The sequence below is a fragment of the Bombyx mori genome, chromosome 17 (assembly GCF_030269925.1).
Source record: "Bombyx mori chromosome 17, ASM3026992v2".
Taxonomy (NCBI): Eukaryota; Metazoa; Arthropoda; class Insecta; order Lepidoptera; family Bombycidae; genus Bombyx; species Bombyx mori.
Genome location: NC_085123.1, coordinates 14,174,887 through 14,190,158, shown reverse-complemented (window position 1 = coordinate 14,190,158; position 15,272 = coordinate 14,174,887). Strand labels below are relative to the sequence as shown.

General features: G+C 42.0%; 2 protein-coding genes across 2 annotated transcripts; both read left to right on the top strand.

The window, feature by feature from the left end:
- The first annotated feature begins 73 nt into the window (after nucleotides 1–73).
- On the top strand, nucleotides 74–928 carry LOC101737773 (15-hydroxyprostaglandin dehydrogenase [NAD(+)]). Its single transcript, XM_004927205.4, has one exon. It carries the CDS (start codon nucleotides 74–76, stop codon nucleotides 926–928), a length of 855 nt encoding a protein of 284 aa, XP_004927262.3.
- Nucleotides 929–5,046: 4,118 nt separating this feature from the next.
- On the top strand, nucleotides 5,047–5,904 carry LOC101737635 (15-hydroxyprostaglandin dehydrogenase [NAD(+)]). Its single transcript, XM_004927204.3, has one exon. It carries the CDS (start codon nucleotides 5,047–5,049, stop codon nucleotides 5,902–5,904), a length of 858 nt encoding a protein of 285 aa, XP_004927261.1.
- The last annotated feature ends 9,368 nt before the right edge of the window (nucleotides 5,905–15,272 follow it).

Here is a 15,272-nt window from a genome sequence, read left to right as displayed (position 1 = left end):
TTTTTTTTGTATTTAAACAACTGTTTCGATTTATGAAGACCCAATTGTAGATTATTCTTCTACTAGCGCGGTCATGGCTTGCAAAGCTATGTTACTACTTTTCTTGATACTATTTTCAGTTAACGCCAATACAATCAGTGATAAAGATCTAAAGGGCAAAAATGTCATCGTGACTGGGGCAGCTAGAGGTATAGGATATGCTATTGCAGATAATTTCCTAGCTAATGGAGTCAATCTAATAATTATTCTGGATAAAAATGCTACTAACGGAGTAAGTGCAGCAGAAACTCTGAAATGTAAACATGGAAGAGATAAAGTTATTTTTATACCGTGTGATGTTACGAAAGATCTTCTTCTGTTGGATGTAATAATTGATCTATATGGGCCAATAGACGTGTTGGTAAACAATGCTGGAATACTTGATGAGGCCCAACCCAGAAAAATGATACTGACAAATAGCATTGCACCGATTGAATGGTCATTGAAATTCAGAGAATACGCGAGAAAAGACAAAGGCGGTCATGGCGGAACTATTATAAACACCGCGTCTAGGTCAGGTTACAGAATAACCCCATTCATGGTTTCTTACAGTTCATCCAAGTACGCTAGTTCAACATTCAGTAAGTCTTTAGGACACCCATATAACTTCAAAAGAACAGGAATCAGGATTGTGGCTCTATGTCCAGAACTGACCCACACTGCGATGACTGCAAAGCAAACAGTTTGGGGTGATCAATTGGAAGATTATAAAAAAGTAATCAAGGATGCCGTTTGGCAGGAACCAGATGAAGTCGGCAAAGCAGTCGTCCAAATATTCAAGATTGCTGATTCCGGCACCGCTTGGAGAATTTCTGGGGGTAAACACACCTTAGCTCCGGCCTATCAATATTTGACAGATGAAGAAATTGAAAAGGCTTTATACATGTAGTTCTGCGTTAAAAAAAATCAATAAAACAAATAATCCCGTGATGCGTTATTTTTCTTTCTTTTTTTATAAAATTCAAACAAGTTGTAAGATAATTTTAGGATTCATATTACTGTTTTCTTTTCTCACATAAAGTATATACAGTTTAATTGAAATGATCAAACATGTAACAAGCCTATATATTTAATAACTCAAAATATCCTGCCACAAAAGTATATGCGATAATGTTGAATGCTTAGGTTTACAATTCAATGACTAGCAGCCGATTTTTTGTAACTACCTTCATATTTTTTCTGGTATGTGTACATTGCTGGGGCTTTTCTAGCCTCATCAGCTACATTCCCAGACCAAGTAGCTCTTTTTTGTCTCTATTCATAAGGAACTTACCAGGTGAAAGGTAAAATTTTCACGGTAAGCAGACGTCCATGAACAACATAAGCTGTTTAAGTCAACTAGGCCGTATGCCGTACTAACAGAACTTACACACCTTATGATGACCCTAATGGAAAAATGTAAGTTGCAAAAGTATAAACTAGGTTTCGACATCTAAGTTAGGTCTGCAAGTATTGTTAGGAAGAGAAAGAAGCCCTTCTTCAGATACTATATAACTTCTGTACCTAACACAGTAAAGGATACTTACTTCTTGCTGAGATTATACTCTACCCAAAGAAGATCAAGAATATGTGTCGAAGGAAACTAATCCAATTCATGAGGAACAAGGATTTTTTTTTGCATCGCTGTAACTTGTTTAGTTAATTTTATAGTAAGATCACCTCCTGATATAAATCATTAAGATATAATTACCCGAGTTTAGTTTAATTATCTTTATCGGGAAGATTGTCTGGCAGATTGGTTAATAAATAATTATTTACAAAAGTTACGCCCTACGTCAAAAGGGCCCTGACCATGAGGCCACCATCCATGTTAACTATCAGGCCATGGACGAATCAAAAAAATATTCAAAGAAACACATACAATGTACAATGTATATTTTATTATTTCATGGTTATAACTAACATATTATTCCTCTCCAACAAACATATTTTATTTGTTAAGTGTAAGACAAGGCTAAATTGTATAAGATACGCTATAGCTGATAATTTCCTAGCTAATAGAGTCAATCTTATAATCCTGGATAGGGACGTAGAAGACGTAAAGTTATTTTTATACCATGTGATGTTACGAAAGATCTTCAGCTGTGGGACATGATACACGACATGCCAATTTGACAAAAATGGACCGATACATGTGCTAATTAACAATGCTGGAATGGCTGATGAAAACAAACGAAGGGAAATGATATAGATCAACAGTGATGCACCGATTGAATGGTTATTAAAACTCACAGAATACGCGTGAGACGAAAAGGGGGTCATTGTGGAACAATCCTCACGGCTTCTCGTATAGGATACAGAATAATGCAATTTTCCTACGGGGCATCAAAGAACTTGATATTAGCATTCTCGAAGTCTTTGGGACATTCATATAACTTCAATAGAACAGGAATCAGAGCATTGGCCATATGTACAGATTTGACCCAAACTGCGATGACAGCAAAACAAACAGTTCAAAATTATCAACTAGAATATACTGAGAAATTAATTAAGAAAGGAGTTTAGCAGAAACCTGATCCTTTCGGTAAAGCAACGGTACATATTTGGAATATACGTGACGGTAAAGTCAGTATACCTCCAGTTTATTATTGATATACTGAAGAAGAAATCGAAATATTGAATTTTATACGTAATAAAAACTAATTAAAACAAATATTCCCGGGATGTGTATTTTTTTCTCGAGAATGTGGAATTTTTGGTTTTGTCCAAATAAAACGTATATTATTTTCCTAAGAATCAAAATGTAAGCTAAATTAATTATGTATTTCTTAATAAAGCTTCGGACTCGTTTAAAAATAATTAATACGTGTAAGTTACATAGATACATAGTCACATATATACATAGTTACATAGATAAAACAAGAGCTGAATTGACTTTGGGACAATTAAATTAACAAACAAAAATGAATCATGAAGAAATTGAAAAAAAATCTAAGTATATTGTAAACAGTACAGTAGACTGAATTTTAAGAAATGAGTAGAATAGAATAGAGTGCACCAAAATAAAAGCAAATACAAAACAAATAAATTAAATTAATTATGTTATACGATGAATATATAGATTAGACAGTACTATGGTAAACAGTGATTTGACTGTGCTCCTAAAATTGCCGATATCAATGAGCGATGCTGTTTCCCTACCAGTGATAGGCAATATAAATGAATGAATTCGAAAAAAAGAAAAAGAAAGATGTGTGGTGTCGTGAGACACCGGATAGGAACGAAGTTCCTTATTATAAAAATGTTAATTTTAAGTTCTATTCGAGGTATAAAGAAATTAATATTCGGGTATTATAATATACATTTTTTATTATGATTTTTTTATTGATAAAAATTAATATAATCGCAAGAGTCAACCTCGCCCTGGGGGAACCGCCGGCATGATCACGGTATCCCTACGCCAGGTACGTATGATTTAGCAAAAGAAATACGAGAACGTCTATCAACTGCGTAACATGTCGTCACCGCGATTCAGGAATTGTTGAATTTACGTACAGCGACATCTGTTGATAACAAACTAAATAGAAAAAATCTTACGTTACGGGCGTTTTTTCCCGGTTGGGGTACCCCTCCGCATCGTCCCATAAGGAACTTCGTTCCAAAAATAAACTGAAAATAAGAAACGGTAATAGCACCCCTCGCTCGAGCTATAAGTTACGGAACGGAAAAAAAAACAATCAGTGGAAATTTGCTACACTTTCAAATTTAATGTTTCCGATCCTGTTCATTATAATGTCTCACGGTTATCGACCTTGGTACATCTTATAAGACGCAGCGTTCTTTCACACTATATTTTTCGACATCCACCAAACATTTTTGTACCCACTGAGTTTCTCACGAGATCTTCAGAGTGGTTCGCGATTATGAGCCGGTGGTAGATTCTGCGAAAGACTGCTCTTTTTGGGGCTAGTATTAAGAAATTCTCTCAAGTGGAACCCGTAAGCTCAACTTACCGTTCGGGCATAGCTGAATTTGCCCCTTAGGCTACCAGCGAATAGGTCAGTTTTTTTTTACGATGATCTGTTTTTTTTACTGTACAACATAAAAAAAATTGTTGGTGGTAGGACCTCTTGTGTGTCCGCACGGGTAAGTACCACCACCCTGCCTATTTCTGCCGTGAAGCAGTAATGCGTTTCGGTTTGAAGGGTGAGGCAGCCGTTTTAAATATACTGAGACCTTAGAACTTATATCCTAAGGTGGGTGGCACATTTACGTTGTAGATGTCTATGGGCTCCAGTAACCACTTAACACCAGGTGGGCTGTGAGTTCGTCCACCCATCTAAGCAATAAAATAAAAATAGCAACTTCACTCCCATCTTACGATTGCCACTTGGTTAAGTATATATCGTAGGTACGTATTTTTATATATTGTTTTCATGCTTACTAACATATTAACACCGATAATAATAATTTAGAAATAAAAATGCATTAATACGTTTTAAGTTGGGTTGCAACTGTCAGTGATTAGCGAAGCAAATAATTAAAGTTATTTTAAACAGCAGTTAATTTACATACAAATAAAGGCACATCTTTGTTTATGTACAATTGACATAATGACATCAGACGACTATATAATCCCTTACATAGTGCAGAAACTGATTATCAAATCTATTAAATTATATGTATTGTGAACTTAAAAACCTACAACAAAACTGGTTTTAATACTCACTTAATCAGAAAACTCCCCAAGTAGCCATAGCATATTACTCTCATAAGATATATAATATGAGTTCTCATAATTTCGTTGCTGTTGTTGACATCGGCTAAAGCGGCCTCAAAAAACGTTAACCGTCCAGTCTCTTATTTTATGGTAATTCTATAACTATTGACACAGCAACATTATTTATCAAATGTGCCAAATCTCTACACGCCCCGCTCCCGCACTCGGCGTCTCAACCCCACCCTAACTTTCGTTTATTGCAAATCACCTATCTTTCTACACACAATATATATTTATGCTTCATAAATGAAAAGCCAATCGAATAAAAATTTTATACCACAACAGTTATGGCTGTAGAGTTAACGTTTCTATTTTGCCTAGTAATACTTTCGGTTAGGGCCAATTCAATCAGTGACAAGGATCTAAAAGGTAAAAATGTTATCGTGACCGGGGCAGCTAGAGGTATAGGATACGCTATAGCTGATAATTTCTTAGCTAATGGAGTCAATCTAATTATAATCTTAGATAAAAATGTGACTAACGGAGTAAGAGCAGCTGAAACTCTAAAATGTAAATATGGGAGAGGTAAGACTATTTTTATACCATGCGATGTTACGAAAGATCTTCAACTGTGGGATGGAATAATTAAAAAACATGGGCCGATACACGTGTTAGTCAATAATGCTGGAATACTTGATGAAGACCAACCAAGAGAAATGATATTGACCAACAGCGTTGCACCGATTGAATGGTCACTAAAATTCAGAGAATACGCGAGAAACGACAAAGGTGGTCCTGGTGGAACTATTATAAATACCGCGTCCAGGTCAGGTTACAGAATAACTCCGTTCATGGTTTCCTACGTCTCATCAAAGCACGCGAGTCTAGCTTTCTCCAAGTCATTAGGACACCCATACAACTTCAAAAGAACAGGGATTAGGATTGTGGCTCTATGTCCAGAACTGACTTACACTGCGATGACTGCAAAGCAAACGGTTTGGGATGATCAGTTAGAAGATTATAAAAAAGTCGTCAAAGATGCCGTTTGGCAGAAACCCGATGTTGTCGGCAAAGCAGCTGTGCACATATTCAAGAATGCCGAATCCGGGACCGCTTGGAGAATCGCTGGTGGTCACCTGAGTGTAGCTCCAGTCTATTTATACATGACTGATGAAGAAATTGAAAAAGCTATAAAACAAAATTAAGTTTTATGCTGATCAATAAAGTCAAAATTAAACACGACAATTTTTGCCACTTTTTTCGCAATCAACACTTATATTTTACCTAAATGTGTAATTATTGTTTCTATGTACAAAGCTACCTGTTATCTTGATCATAAATTCTACAAAAATTTTATCTAAAATAAAAACCACTATTCATTCAGTTTCAGGATTAGTTTCATTTTAAGATTTTAGATAGCTTGATAGAAATTCTTTGTAATTTCTAAAAATTTTGTGTATTTCCCTCAGTTTTAAAAGTGATTTTTCTGAATTTTATAAAGTTTCATAAATTTATGTGGGCTTCGTCGGAAGACGAGGAAACACCACATCGGATGGTGAGTGAGCGACAGTAGCTCGTGAACGTCAGAGATAGTGCAGAGATAAAGAAACTCGCCACGTGTTTCAATTTGATTGGTCGCAAAATATTTTTCCCAAAGAAATTGAGACAGATCGAAAAAAAAAAGTGTTGCGTCATAAGATGGCGCTCACAGTCCAATTTCTATGAACCCCAATTACTAACCAACATGAACCAGCCATAACCAACACCTTGAGGTATTTATTAGTTTTAACTGGTAATTGTATTATAATTAGAACTTCCAAATATTCACTCTGAAGTCATTCATCCAAATTGTGAAAGAGCATACCAAAAAATCCCGTTTATCAATAGGAGAAACATCTCCCAGTTCGTACCAGAGACCGCTCAAAAGCGATTCGGGTTGCTCGTAAAAAAAGCACTAAACATAGCAGCTGAGCTCGTAAATGCGAAAATAAACATCTAAGTTGTAAACGGATAGTGGTAGCGCCAGGTGTTCGCTTCACGCTGAATATTCATGGCCCGAGCAATAAATTTGTTATGCTTTATCGCTTATCTGTCGCTTGCGAACTGCCTTCAAGATGTCGTTACAACGCGCAGGAGAAATTAAATTTTAATATTTACTGCTTGTATTGCTATAGAAATTATAGAGTGCTTGATAATGTTTCTAGGTATTTATTAATTTGAAATCCTGTGTGTTCTTCGGTAACACAACCCATGCACACAGAAATCTGAGATGAAAGACTAGATGAAATGTTTTATGAATGAGAGATTGCCGTTTATTTCAAAGCTAGTTGCTTGACTCCTTCGATTATGAAATTTCCAGAGCACTGAGTCTCACCAACGATTGTATGTTTTGCAATATAATAAATCCTATCCGTTCTTATTATAAGTAAGTTCCTGCCCTCGTAGTCTGAACTCTGGAATAGTCTTCAATCGATACGAATAGATATCAAGTCATATTTATGCCACTGTTCAAACGTTTTCATATATTCGCTACACTATCACGATATGCATTATGGATAACCCAAAGTAATCGTCAAGAAATATTCGTTCATAAATATTTCGGGATAGGTACGGCGATAACCTCTCACGCTTATTTAAAGGTGCTGGCATCAATTCAAAGCATTCCAAATCCGGTTTAACTTTCTGAATGTAACGTTGTAAGCCAGAAAACGAAATTGGCTTATTATGAAAAATGGATGAAAAGTATAAAGAATTTTCGAAAATAATTTCTATACAGTAATAGCTCTTTATTCGCGAGGTATAGGTATAGGTTGCGTAAATACGCTGCCAATAAAGAAACCGTGAATATGAAATGGTAATTTACTTTTTTTACTTTTTTATTAAGTCTATTTTACTTTTTCATTAGTCCGTTTGATTACAAATGGAAAACGTTGGTGTTTGTTTGCCATTTATCATACAAGTACAATTCTGAAATACTTCACAAGCGACAATTATATCGTCAATATTGACCAGACATAACAACGTAATCGTAATGTGTTGTTTTCGGAGACATCACAAGATATATCTCGTAGCCCATATTACCATATTAGCTCTGATTATAATACTTCCGATTGTACTAAAAACGGCTGTCCTGCCTTTCAAACTGGAATGTGTAACTGCTTTGCGGCAGAAATCTGCAAAATGGCTCTACATCCCACCATTATTTCAATTGAAATTCTTTAGGCAGCGTTTCGATAATTAGTAAGGAGACGAGAGATGTCGAGTGAACTCTGTAGAACCTGTCACGTTACGTTTTTTACTTACCTATAAAATACACCGTTGAAAACAATGTGATAATAATGTTGAACACAAAATTTCGTGGTATACTTTAAGACTTTGGTGATAGTGCCGCGGCACAATAGTTAAAATTCACCGTGCTATAATGATATACATATTTCGAGCCCATGAAAGTGCAACAAAATATAATAATTATATACAACGATACAAAACGAAATTCAATATCCCTCAGTAACACGTCAGTAATTTATTGATAAGACAATACACTGACAATAATAACTCTCATATAATTACAACATAACAAACTACGATAATCACAATTCTGAATTAGATACAGTTTTGCAAGCAATCTCAGAAACTTCGATTTAATGTCTCAAAACGGTGTTTTGGGCGTAGTTGGACGATTACCATTAGAAGACCCAAAATTCAGTACTTATGATCACGGGCGCTGTCTGTACATAATAGAATGATGTAGTTAACGTTTCTTTTAAAGTACCTAGTTGACATAAATGCAAGGAATTTTCATTGAATTATTTCATCCTTTCAGTACTGTCTGTGTTCAGTTTCTTGTAGCCCTAGGGTACCCCGCTGGTACATAGGGCCCTCACAAGTTGTCTCCACTTTACCCTGTCTTGCGCTTGCTCCTTGACATCACTCCAAGTCACATTGGCAGTCCTCATCTCACTCTCTACGGTGCACCGCCAAGTGTGTACAGGGCGACCAGGTCTTCTCCTGCCAAGCGATTGCCACTCAAACGCGATTGATGCTGCGTTGACTTGTTGTTGAATTGTCAACCGTTACAAACTAAATATTCTAATATCAATACAAATTCGGAATACTTTATTTTATTTTATTTCCACTAGATACTATAGATCAGAACTTATGGTTTACTCGATGTTAAATGCTAATTGCAATTTTAATTCCAACGCGAAAACGAAAAATTCAAGCAATAAAAACTCAAGATAATCTTTTAAGAGGCGTACGAATGAACACAGATAATGCCCGTAATTAAAACGAATTCTCACGAATAATCCCAGCGAGAAGGTTTTCTTGCTCTAGTTATTTGGCACTCGTTCTGCTAGGATTAGCGCTGAGCCTTACTAATTGATGCCTCACTGTTCGCGGGTTGAGTACGTCATCCGATCCTATTGTAATTCAGCTTTTTTTATAACATGTCAAAGCTTGTTAGAAAGCTGTATTGAGGTAATCAATGACAAAGAAACACGGGAACTTAAAAAAAAAAGATGCGTGGTGTCGTGGGACACCGGATAGGAACGAAGTTCCTTATTATGAAAATATTAATTTTAAGTTCTATTCGAGGTTTAAAGAAAATTATTATTCGGGTATACTTACTTACACTTTTTATTATGATTTTTTATTGGTAAAATTTAAAATAATCGCAAGCAGCCTCGCCCTGGTGGAACCGCCTGCATGATCACGGTATCCCTCTACGCCTGTTAAGTATGATTTAGCAAGAGAAATACGAGAACGTCTATCAACTGTGTAACATCTCGTCACCGCAATTCAGGAATTGTTGAATTTGCGACATCTGTTGGTAACAAACTAAATAGAAAAAATCTTACGTTACGGACGTTTTTTTCCGGTTAGGGTACCCCTCCGCATCGTCCCATAAGGAACTTTGTAAGGAACAAAAAAAACTTATTATTATTTTTTGGTTCATATTTCAATAAGTTTACCTAAATGGAAATATGGGGTTTTTAAAACTTGCCCCTTCTTTGAACCTTCTCGAACAACGGCAGCGCGGACTAAAAATTCCTACGTAAAAACCGGCAACGTGAACTGAACTGATACGTTTGAGAGAAGTAAAAAGTGGGCAATTTTTTGGAATACTTCTTGTGACGGATCTTGAGAGAAAATACTTGTTATCGATCAATAGGACATTTTCTTCCGTATGACCGTGTATTTAGCACATTTACAATATTAACTTAAGTAAAACTAAAAAACTACAATCGGTTCGCTTCACATCTTTTTGACAAATGTTTTTTTCTTAAGATCGTGTTGCCAGACTCAGATCACAAAAGTTACGTTCCGTGACACTTCTCCTGATAACTAATTTGTGCGAAAATCATGAGCGAATCACTTGTTTGAATCCCGGTATTCGAGAAAATCGGAACTGTCAAAACTGCATCTCCCAATTGCGCTGATCTTTTGGTTTCGAAAATATCTTGCATAAAACAGGAGCAAACAACGTAGTTTGTTTTCATATGACAAAGAAAAAAGAAGAACTCAGACACCGTCACCCGGACTGCGACGATGTATTCCGATGCGTTCCGTTCTAAAAGGCAAGGCAACCAACGTACGACATATTGGAGACTGAGTGGCGACAAACAATTTTTGTTCTTTCAATAAATATGTTTAAAAACAAACAAATTCAAACGTAATGACTTTACTATAATTAAGTAATTTAGGAAGCTTTTTTCTTTATCATATGCTTAAGCTCTATACGGAACCAGATCATAACCCACTTGGTGTTTAGTGGTTTAATATAAGTCGAATTTTCTTAATAATAATAGACAGGCGGATGTACTGCCCACCTGGTTGATGGTGAGTGGTTACTCTCACTCTTGGACGACAGCAATGCTAGAAGCACAATCAAGTCGTCGGCTACCGCTGACTACTCTCCATGTGAAGAAAGACTAGCATAGCCCTCAACACACAGTGCGGAGAGAAGCTCATTCCAAAGCCTTACGAATTTTTTTGCCGGTTTGATTTTTATTATACACATAACGTTATTCCCTCAAACCGAAGTCATGCGTGAAGATATGTTCAGTACGTATTTCATTATACAAACGGTATCTGAATGCGGGATTTGAACGCAGGGTTTTTGTACACCAAAACCACTTGGAAATTTGTTGAAAATTTCGCCAGAGGACAAATGAACTGCCTCTGACAGCCCTTTGAAATAAAAAACGAAAATACATGGAGCTTTGATTTCGAACCAAAATACTTCACACGTATTTTAAACTATATTACATAAAATTACTACATCTGAAATAAAATAATTTATACCAATTTTCAAGGAATAATTACTATGCATTTGGCAATTCAATATAACGCATAGTGGATCGGAATTCGTAGAAAATTAAATTAATTTTGCGGTATCGATACATTGGAGCCGAAACATATCGATGAAAATACAAGTAAATAGTATTAAAATTAATCAGCAAAATATAGCTCTCTACGACTACAGTAGGGAGAGTTTTTGTGGTTCCACAATATAGTAACTTCGTTTTAAGGGGGGCCTGTGTAGGTTTTCAGGGTTGTGTTTTTATTTTTTTACTAGCTGACCCGGCAGACTTCGTAGTGCCTCAATCGATAACGTATAAAATAAACTTAAAACAAACAAAAGGAATCCGTCCGACGCGGGATCATCAGCTTGGAAATGCTTAAACGACAAAGGGAAGATCTCGACGTGATAATTTCTGTGCTGTGTTGAGATGTGCGAGTTGACTTGCCCACTCGCCACAACATCAAAGGAAAAACAAAATTGTTATTTTTATTTGATTCCGAACATTTTCATATTTATCTAGCCTTGTAAACCTTCTCTGGACCTCCACAAATAATTCCAGACACAAATTAGCCAAATCGATCCAGCCGTTCTCGAGTTTTAGCGAGACTAACGAACAGCAATTCATTTTTATATACCTAGTCAGGTCATAAATTCTGTCACATGTTTAATGTAAAATAATTGAAACAAGTTTATTCATTATGTAACCATTCATATACCAAAATGAACTTAACAAAACATAGATTCTTATGACACTAAAGTTTATTCAAAATGACCTCCGTGATTTTGAATACAGGCCTTCAATCTGCGTGGCCAGTCGTCTATCGCAGCACGAACGAGGTCCATGTCAATATCGGCGGCTGCCTTAATCAAGGAAGTCTTGAGTGGCTCCAAATTGGGATGAGGCTTTGAGCACGCCTTTTCCTCCAAGTGTTGCCATATCTTGTAATCTAATGGATTCAAATCTGGACTGGAGGAGGGCCAGTCTTCGTGCCGGATGAAGTCGATTTCACGCGCCGCCAGCCAGTATTGTGTGCTCTTCGCTCTATGAACTGGCGCCGAATCTTGTTGGAGTACCCAGTGCCTGTTATTGAACATGGTATGAGAAACAGGTACCACAAGGTTCGTCAGGACTGTATTTTGACACACAACTGCATTCGTTTTTACACCTTTCTCACAAAAATGTACCTCTGTTAAGCGCCAATAAGAAACTCCCAACCATACCATGAGCGAGGATGGAAAATGACCTCGTTGGACACGCGGAATACGGTTGCTCGCTTCTTCATTACTGTGTGCGTACACCTTTTTTTTTTTTTTTTTTGTCAGGAGGAAATCGCCGGACTTCCGCCCTTCACTGGGGATGAAGGGCGGGGCATGTCGGAGTCGAACCGACTAAAACCTCCTGTCTCTCAACAACCAACGTCCAAACCTCGCATGAGACAAAACTCCTGAAAAGGCAAAGGGGGGAAAGTGAAGCGTTTAGTGCGGAGCACATCTCTCCCGTCACCCTCCCCCTCGGGACGCCGGACTGGCGGTCGTCGGCGCCACGACCACCAGCCCTCTCGGTCGGCAGGCTATCCGAAGCCCGCCTAGATGGCGCCGGTTAGAATGGTCTATCCTACGGAATACCCCGCTGGGTCAGAACCAGCGTGGGTTGAGGATAGCCGGCCTTCCATCACCCGGATGCTCATGCATAAAACGCGTGCAGAGCAGCTTGCACGTCGTCTTCTTAGGCCCCCTTCGCCGGACGAAGCCGTATCCCGGGGCGGGGTGGCGATGGCGTTATCCTTAGATGTAAGGAACGCCTTCAACACCCTGCCCTGGTCGGTGATCGCGGGGGCGCTGGAGTATCACGGCGTCCCCGCATACCTCCGCCGACTGATCGGCTCCTACCTCGAGGGCAGGTCGATCCAGTGCATCGGACACGGTGGGACGATGTACCGCTTCCCCGTCGAGCGCGGTGTTCCGCAGGGGTCTGTCCTGGGCCCCCTGCTGTGGAACATCGGCTACGACTGGGTCCTGCGGGGCGTCATTCGGGGTCCCCTCCCCGGGCTGAGCGTAATATGTTACGCCGACGACACGTTGGTCGTGGCTCCGGGGAGGGACTACCGGGAGTCTGCCCGTCTGGCGTGCGCAGGCGTGGCACACGTCGTCACTAGGATCCGACGGTTGGGGCTCGAGGTGGCGCTCGATAAAACCCAGGCCCTGCTTTTTCACGGGCCGGGACGAGCGCCGCCTGTGGGTGCCCACCTCGTGATCGGAGGCGTCCGCGTCGGGGTTGGGGTGACCGGTCTTCGGTACCTCGGCCTCGAACTGGATAGTCGGTGGAACTTCCGCGCTCACTTTGAGAAGTTGGGCCCTCGACTGATGGCGACGGCCGGCTCTCTGAGCCGGCTGCTTCCAAACGTCGGGGGTCCCGATCAGGTGGCGCGCCGCCTCTACATGGGGGTGGTGCGGTCGATGGCACTATACGGGGCTCCCGTATGGTGCCGCGCCCTGACCCGCAAGAACGTCGCGGCTCTGCGACGTCCGCAGCGTGCGATCGCGGTCAGGGCGATCCGAGGATACCGCACCGTCTCCTTCGAGGCGGCGTGCTTGCTCGCCGGGGCGCCACCCTGGGACCTGGAGGCGGAGGCGCTCGCTGCCGATTACAGGTGGCGTAGCGACCTCCGCTCTAGGGGGGAAGGGCGCCCCGGCGAAGGTGTAGTTCGAGCGCGGAGGCTCCACTCTCGGCGGTCCGTGCTGGAGGCGTGGTCTCGCCGCTTGGCGGACCCGTCGGCCGGCCTCCGAACCGTCGAGGCGGTCCGCCCGGTTCTCGCGGACTGGGTGGGCCGCGACCGCGGATGCCTCACCTTCCGGCTAACGCAGATGCTTACCGGCCATGGTTGTTTCGGCCGGTACTTGCACAAGATAGCCGGAAGGGAACCGACGGCGCAGTGCCACCACTGCGCGGACCGCGACGAGGAAGACACAGCGGAACACACGCTGGCGCGTTGCTCTGGATTCGACGAGCAACGCGCCGCCCTCGTCGCGGTCATAGGAGAGGACCTCTCGCTGCCGCGCGTCGTGGCTACGATGCTCGGCAGCGACGCGTCCTGGAAGGCGATGCTCGACTTCTGCGAGTCCACCATCTCGCAGAAGGAGGCGGCGGAGCGAGAGAGGGAGAGCTCTTCCCTTTCCGCACCGATCCGTCGCCGTCGAGCCGGGGGCCGGAGGCGGGAATACGCCCGTACGTCCCGGCCCCTGTAGGTGGCGGCCTCCCCCCGGTGAAGGTCAAGGGGCGACCTGAGGGGGTGAGGCCGCGCGGCGCGCTACCAGCACTCTAGCGCGCTGCCGTGGAGTGAATAGAGCGACCGGTCGACGGTGTATCGCGTCCCGACCCGGCAGGCTGGTTCTGGTCCAGCGGGGTATTCCGGGACACCAGCGGCACCGTCTGGGCGGCCCGACGGGCTGCCGTACCGAGACGGCCGACGTTTCAGAGCCTTCGATTCGCCTCGAAGGCTCCGTCGGCTGGGCGTCCTTGGGGTGAGCCGCGCCGTCTGGTTGTAGTGTTGACCGCGGTAGCCCCCCTACCTCATCCGGGTTCTGACCTCGGAGGGGATCGGACGTCGGGTGTAAGAGTGCAGGGGAGTCGTTTAGTGGGTGGGCTCTAAAATCCTTGGGCCCGCGGTCTGCTCACAACACCATGCAGATCGTTGAGTCTCACATACCCCGCGCGCCCCATTTGCGCGGGGACCTCGTAGGAGGTTCGGCCCTCTACCCGAAAAAAAAAAAAAAAAAAAAAAAAAAAAAAGGCCCCCTTCGCCGGTCCCCAGGCCGACATGTGAGGGGACCCGAAACACTTAGAGGGCCAGGGCTTGGGCGATATCCGCCTCCCTGGCCCCCGCTCGACGGCGGCGGGCCTGTGCGTCTCTCACGCGCCCCGCCGCCTCCTTCTGCGAGATGGTGCACTCGCAGAAGTCGAGCATCGCCTTCCACGACTCGTCGTCACCGAGCATCGATGCCACAACACTCGGCAACGACAAGTCGTTTCCTATTTTTGCGACGAGGACACGGCGCCACCCCTCCCATGCGGGGCAGGCGACGAGCGTGTGCTCCGCCGTGTCCAAGTCGCAACCACAATGGTGGCACTCTGCCGTCGGCTCGGCTCCGATCCGGTGCAGGAACTCACCGAAGCAACCATGCCCAGTGAGCACCTGCGTGAGCCGGAAAGTGAGGCGTCCTCTGTCACGATTCACCCAGTTCACAAGAACCGGGCGAATCGCCTCG

Excerpts from the sequence above, each read along its gene's own strand:
- LOC101737773 (XM_004927205.4), top strand. The coding sequence starts at position 74 with ATGGCTTGCAAAGCTATGTTACTACTTTTCTTGATACTATTTTCAGTT.
- LOC101737635 (XM_004927204.3), top strand. The coding sequence starts at position 5,047 with ATGGCTGTAGAGTTAACGTTTCTATTTTGCCTAGTAATACTTTCGGTT.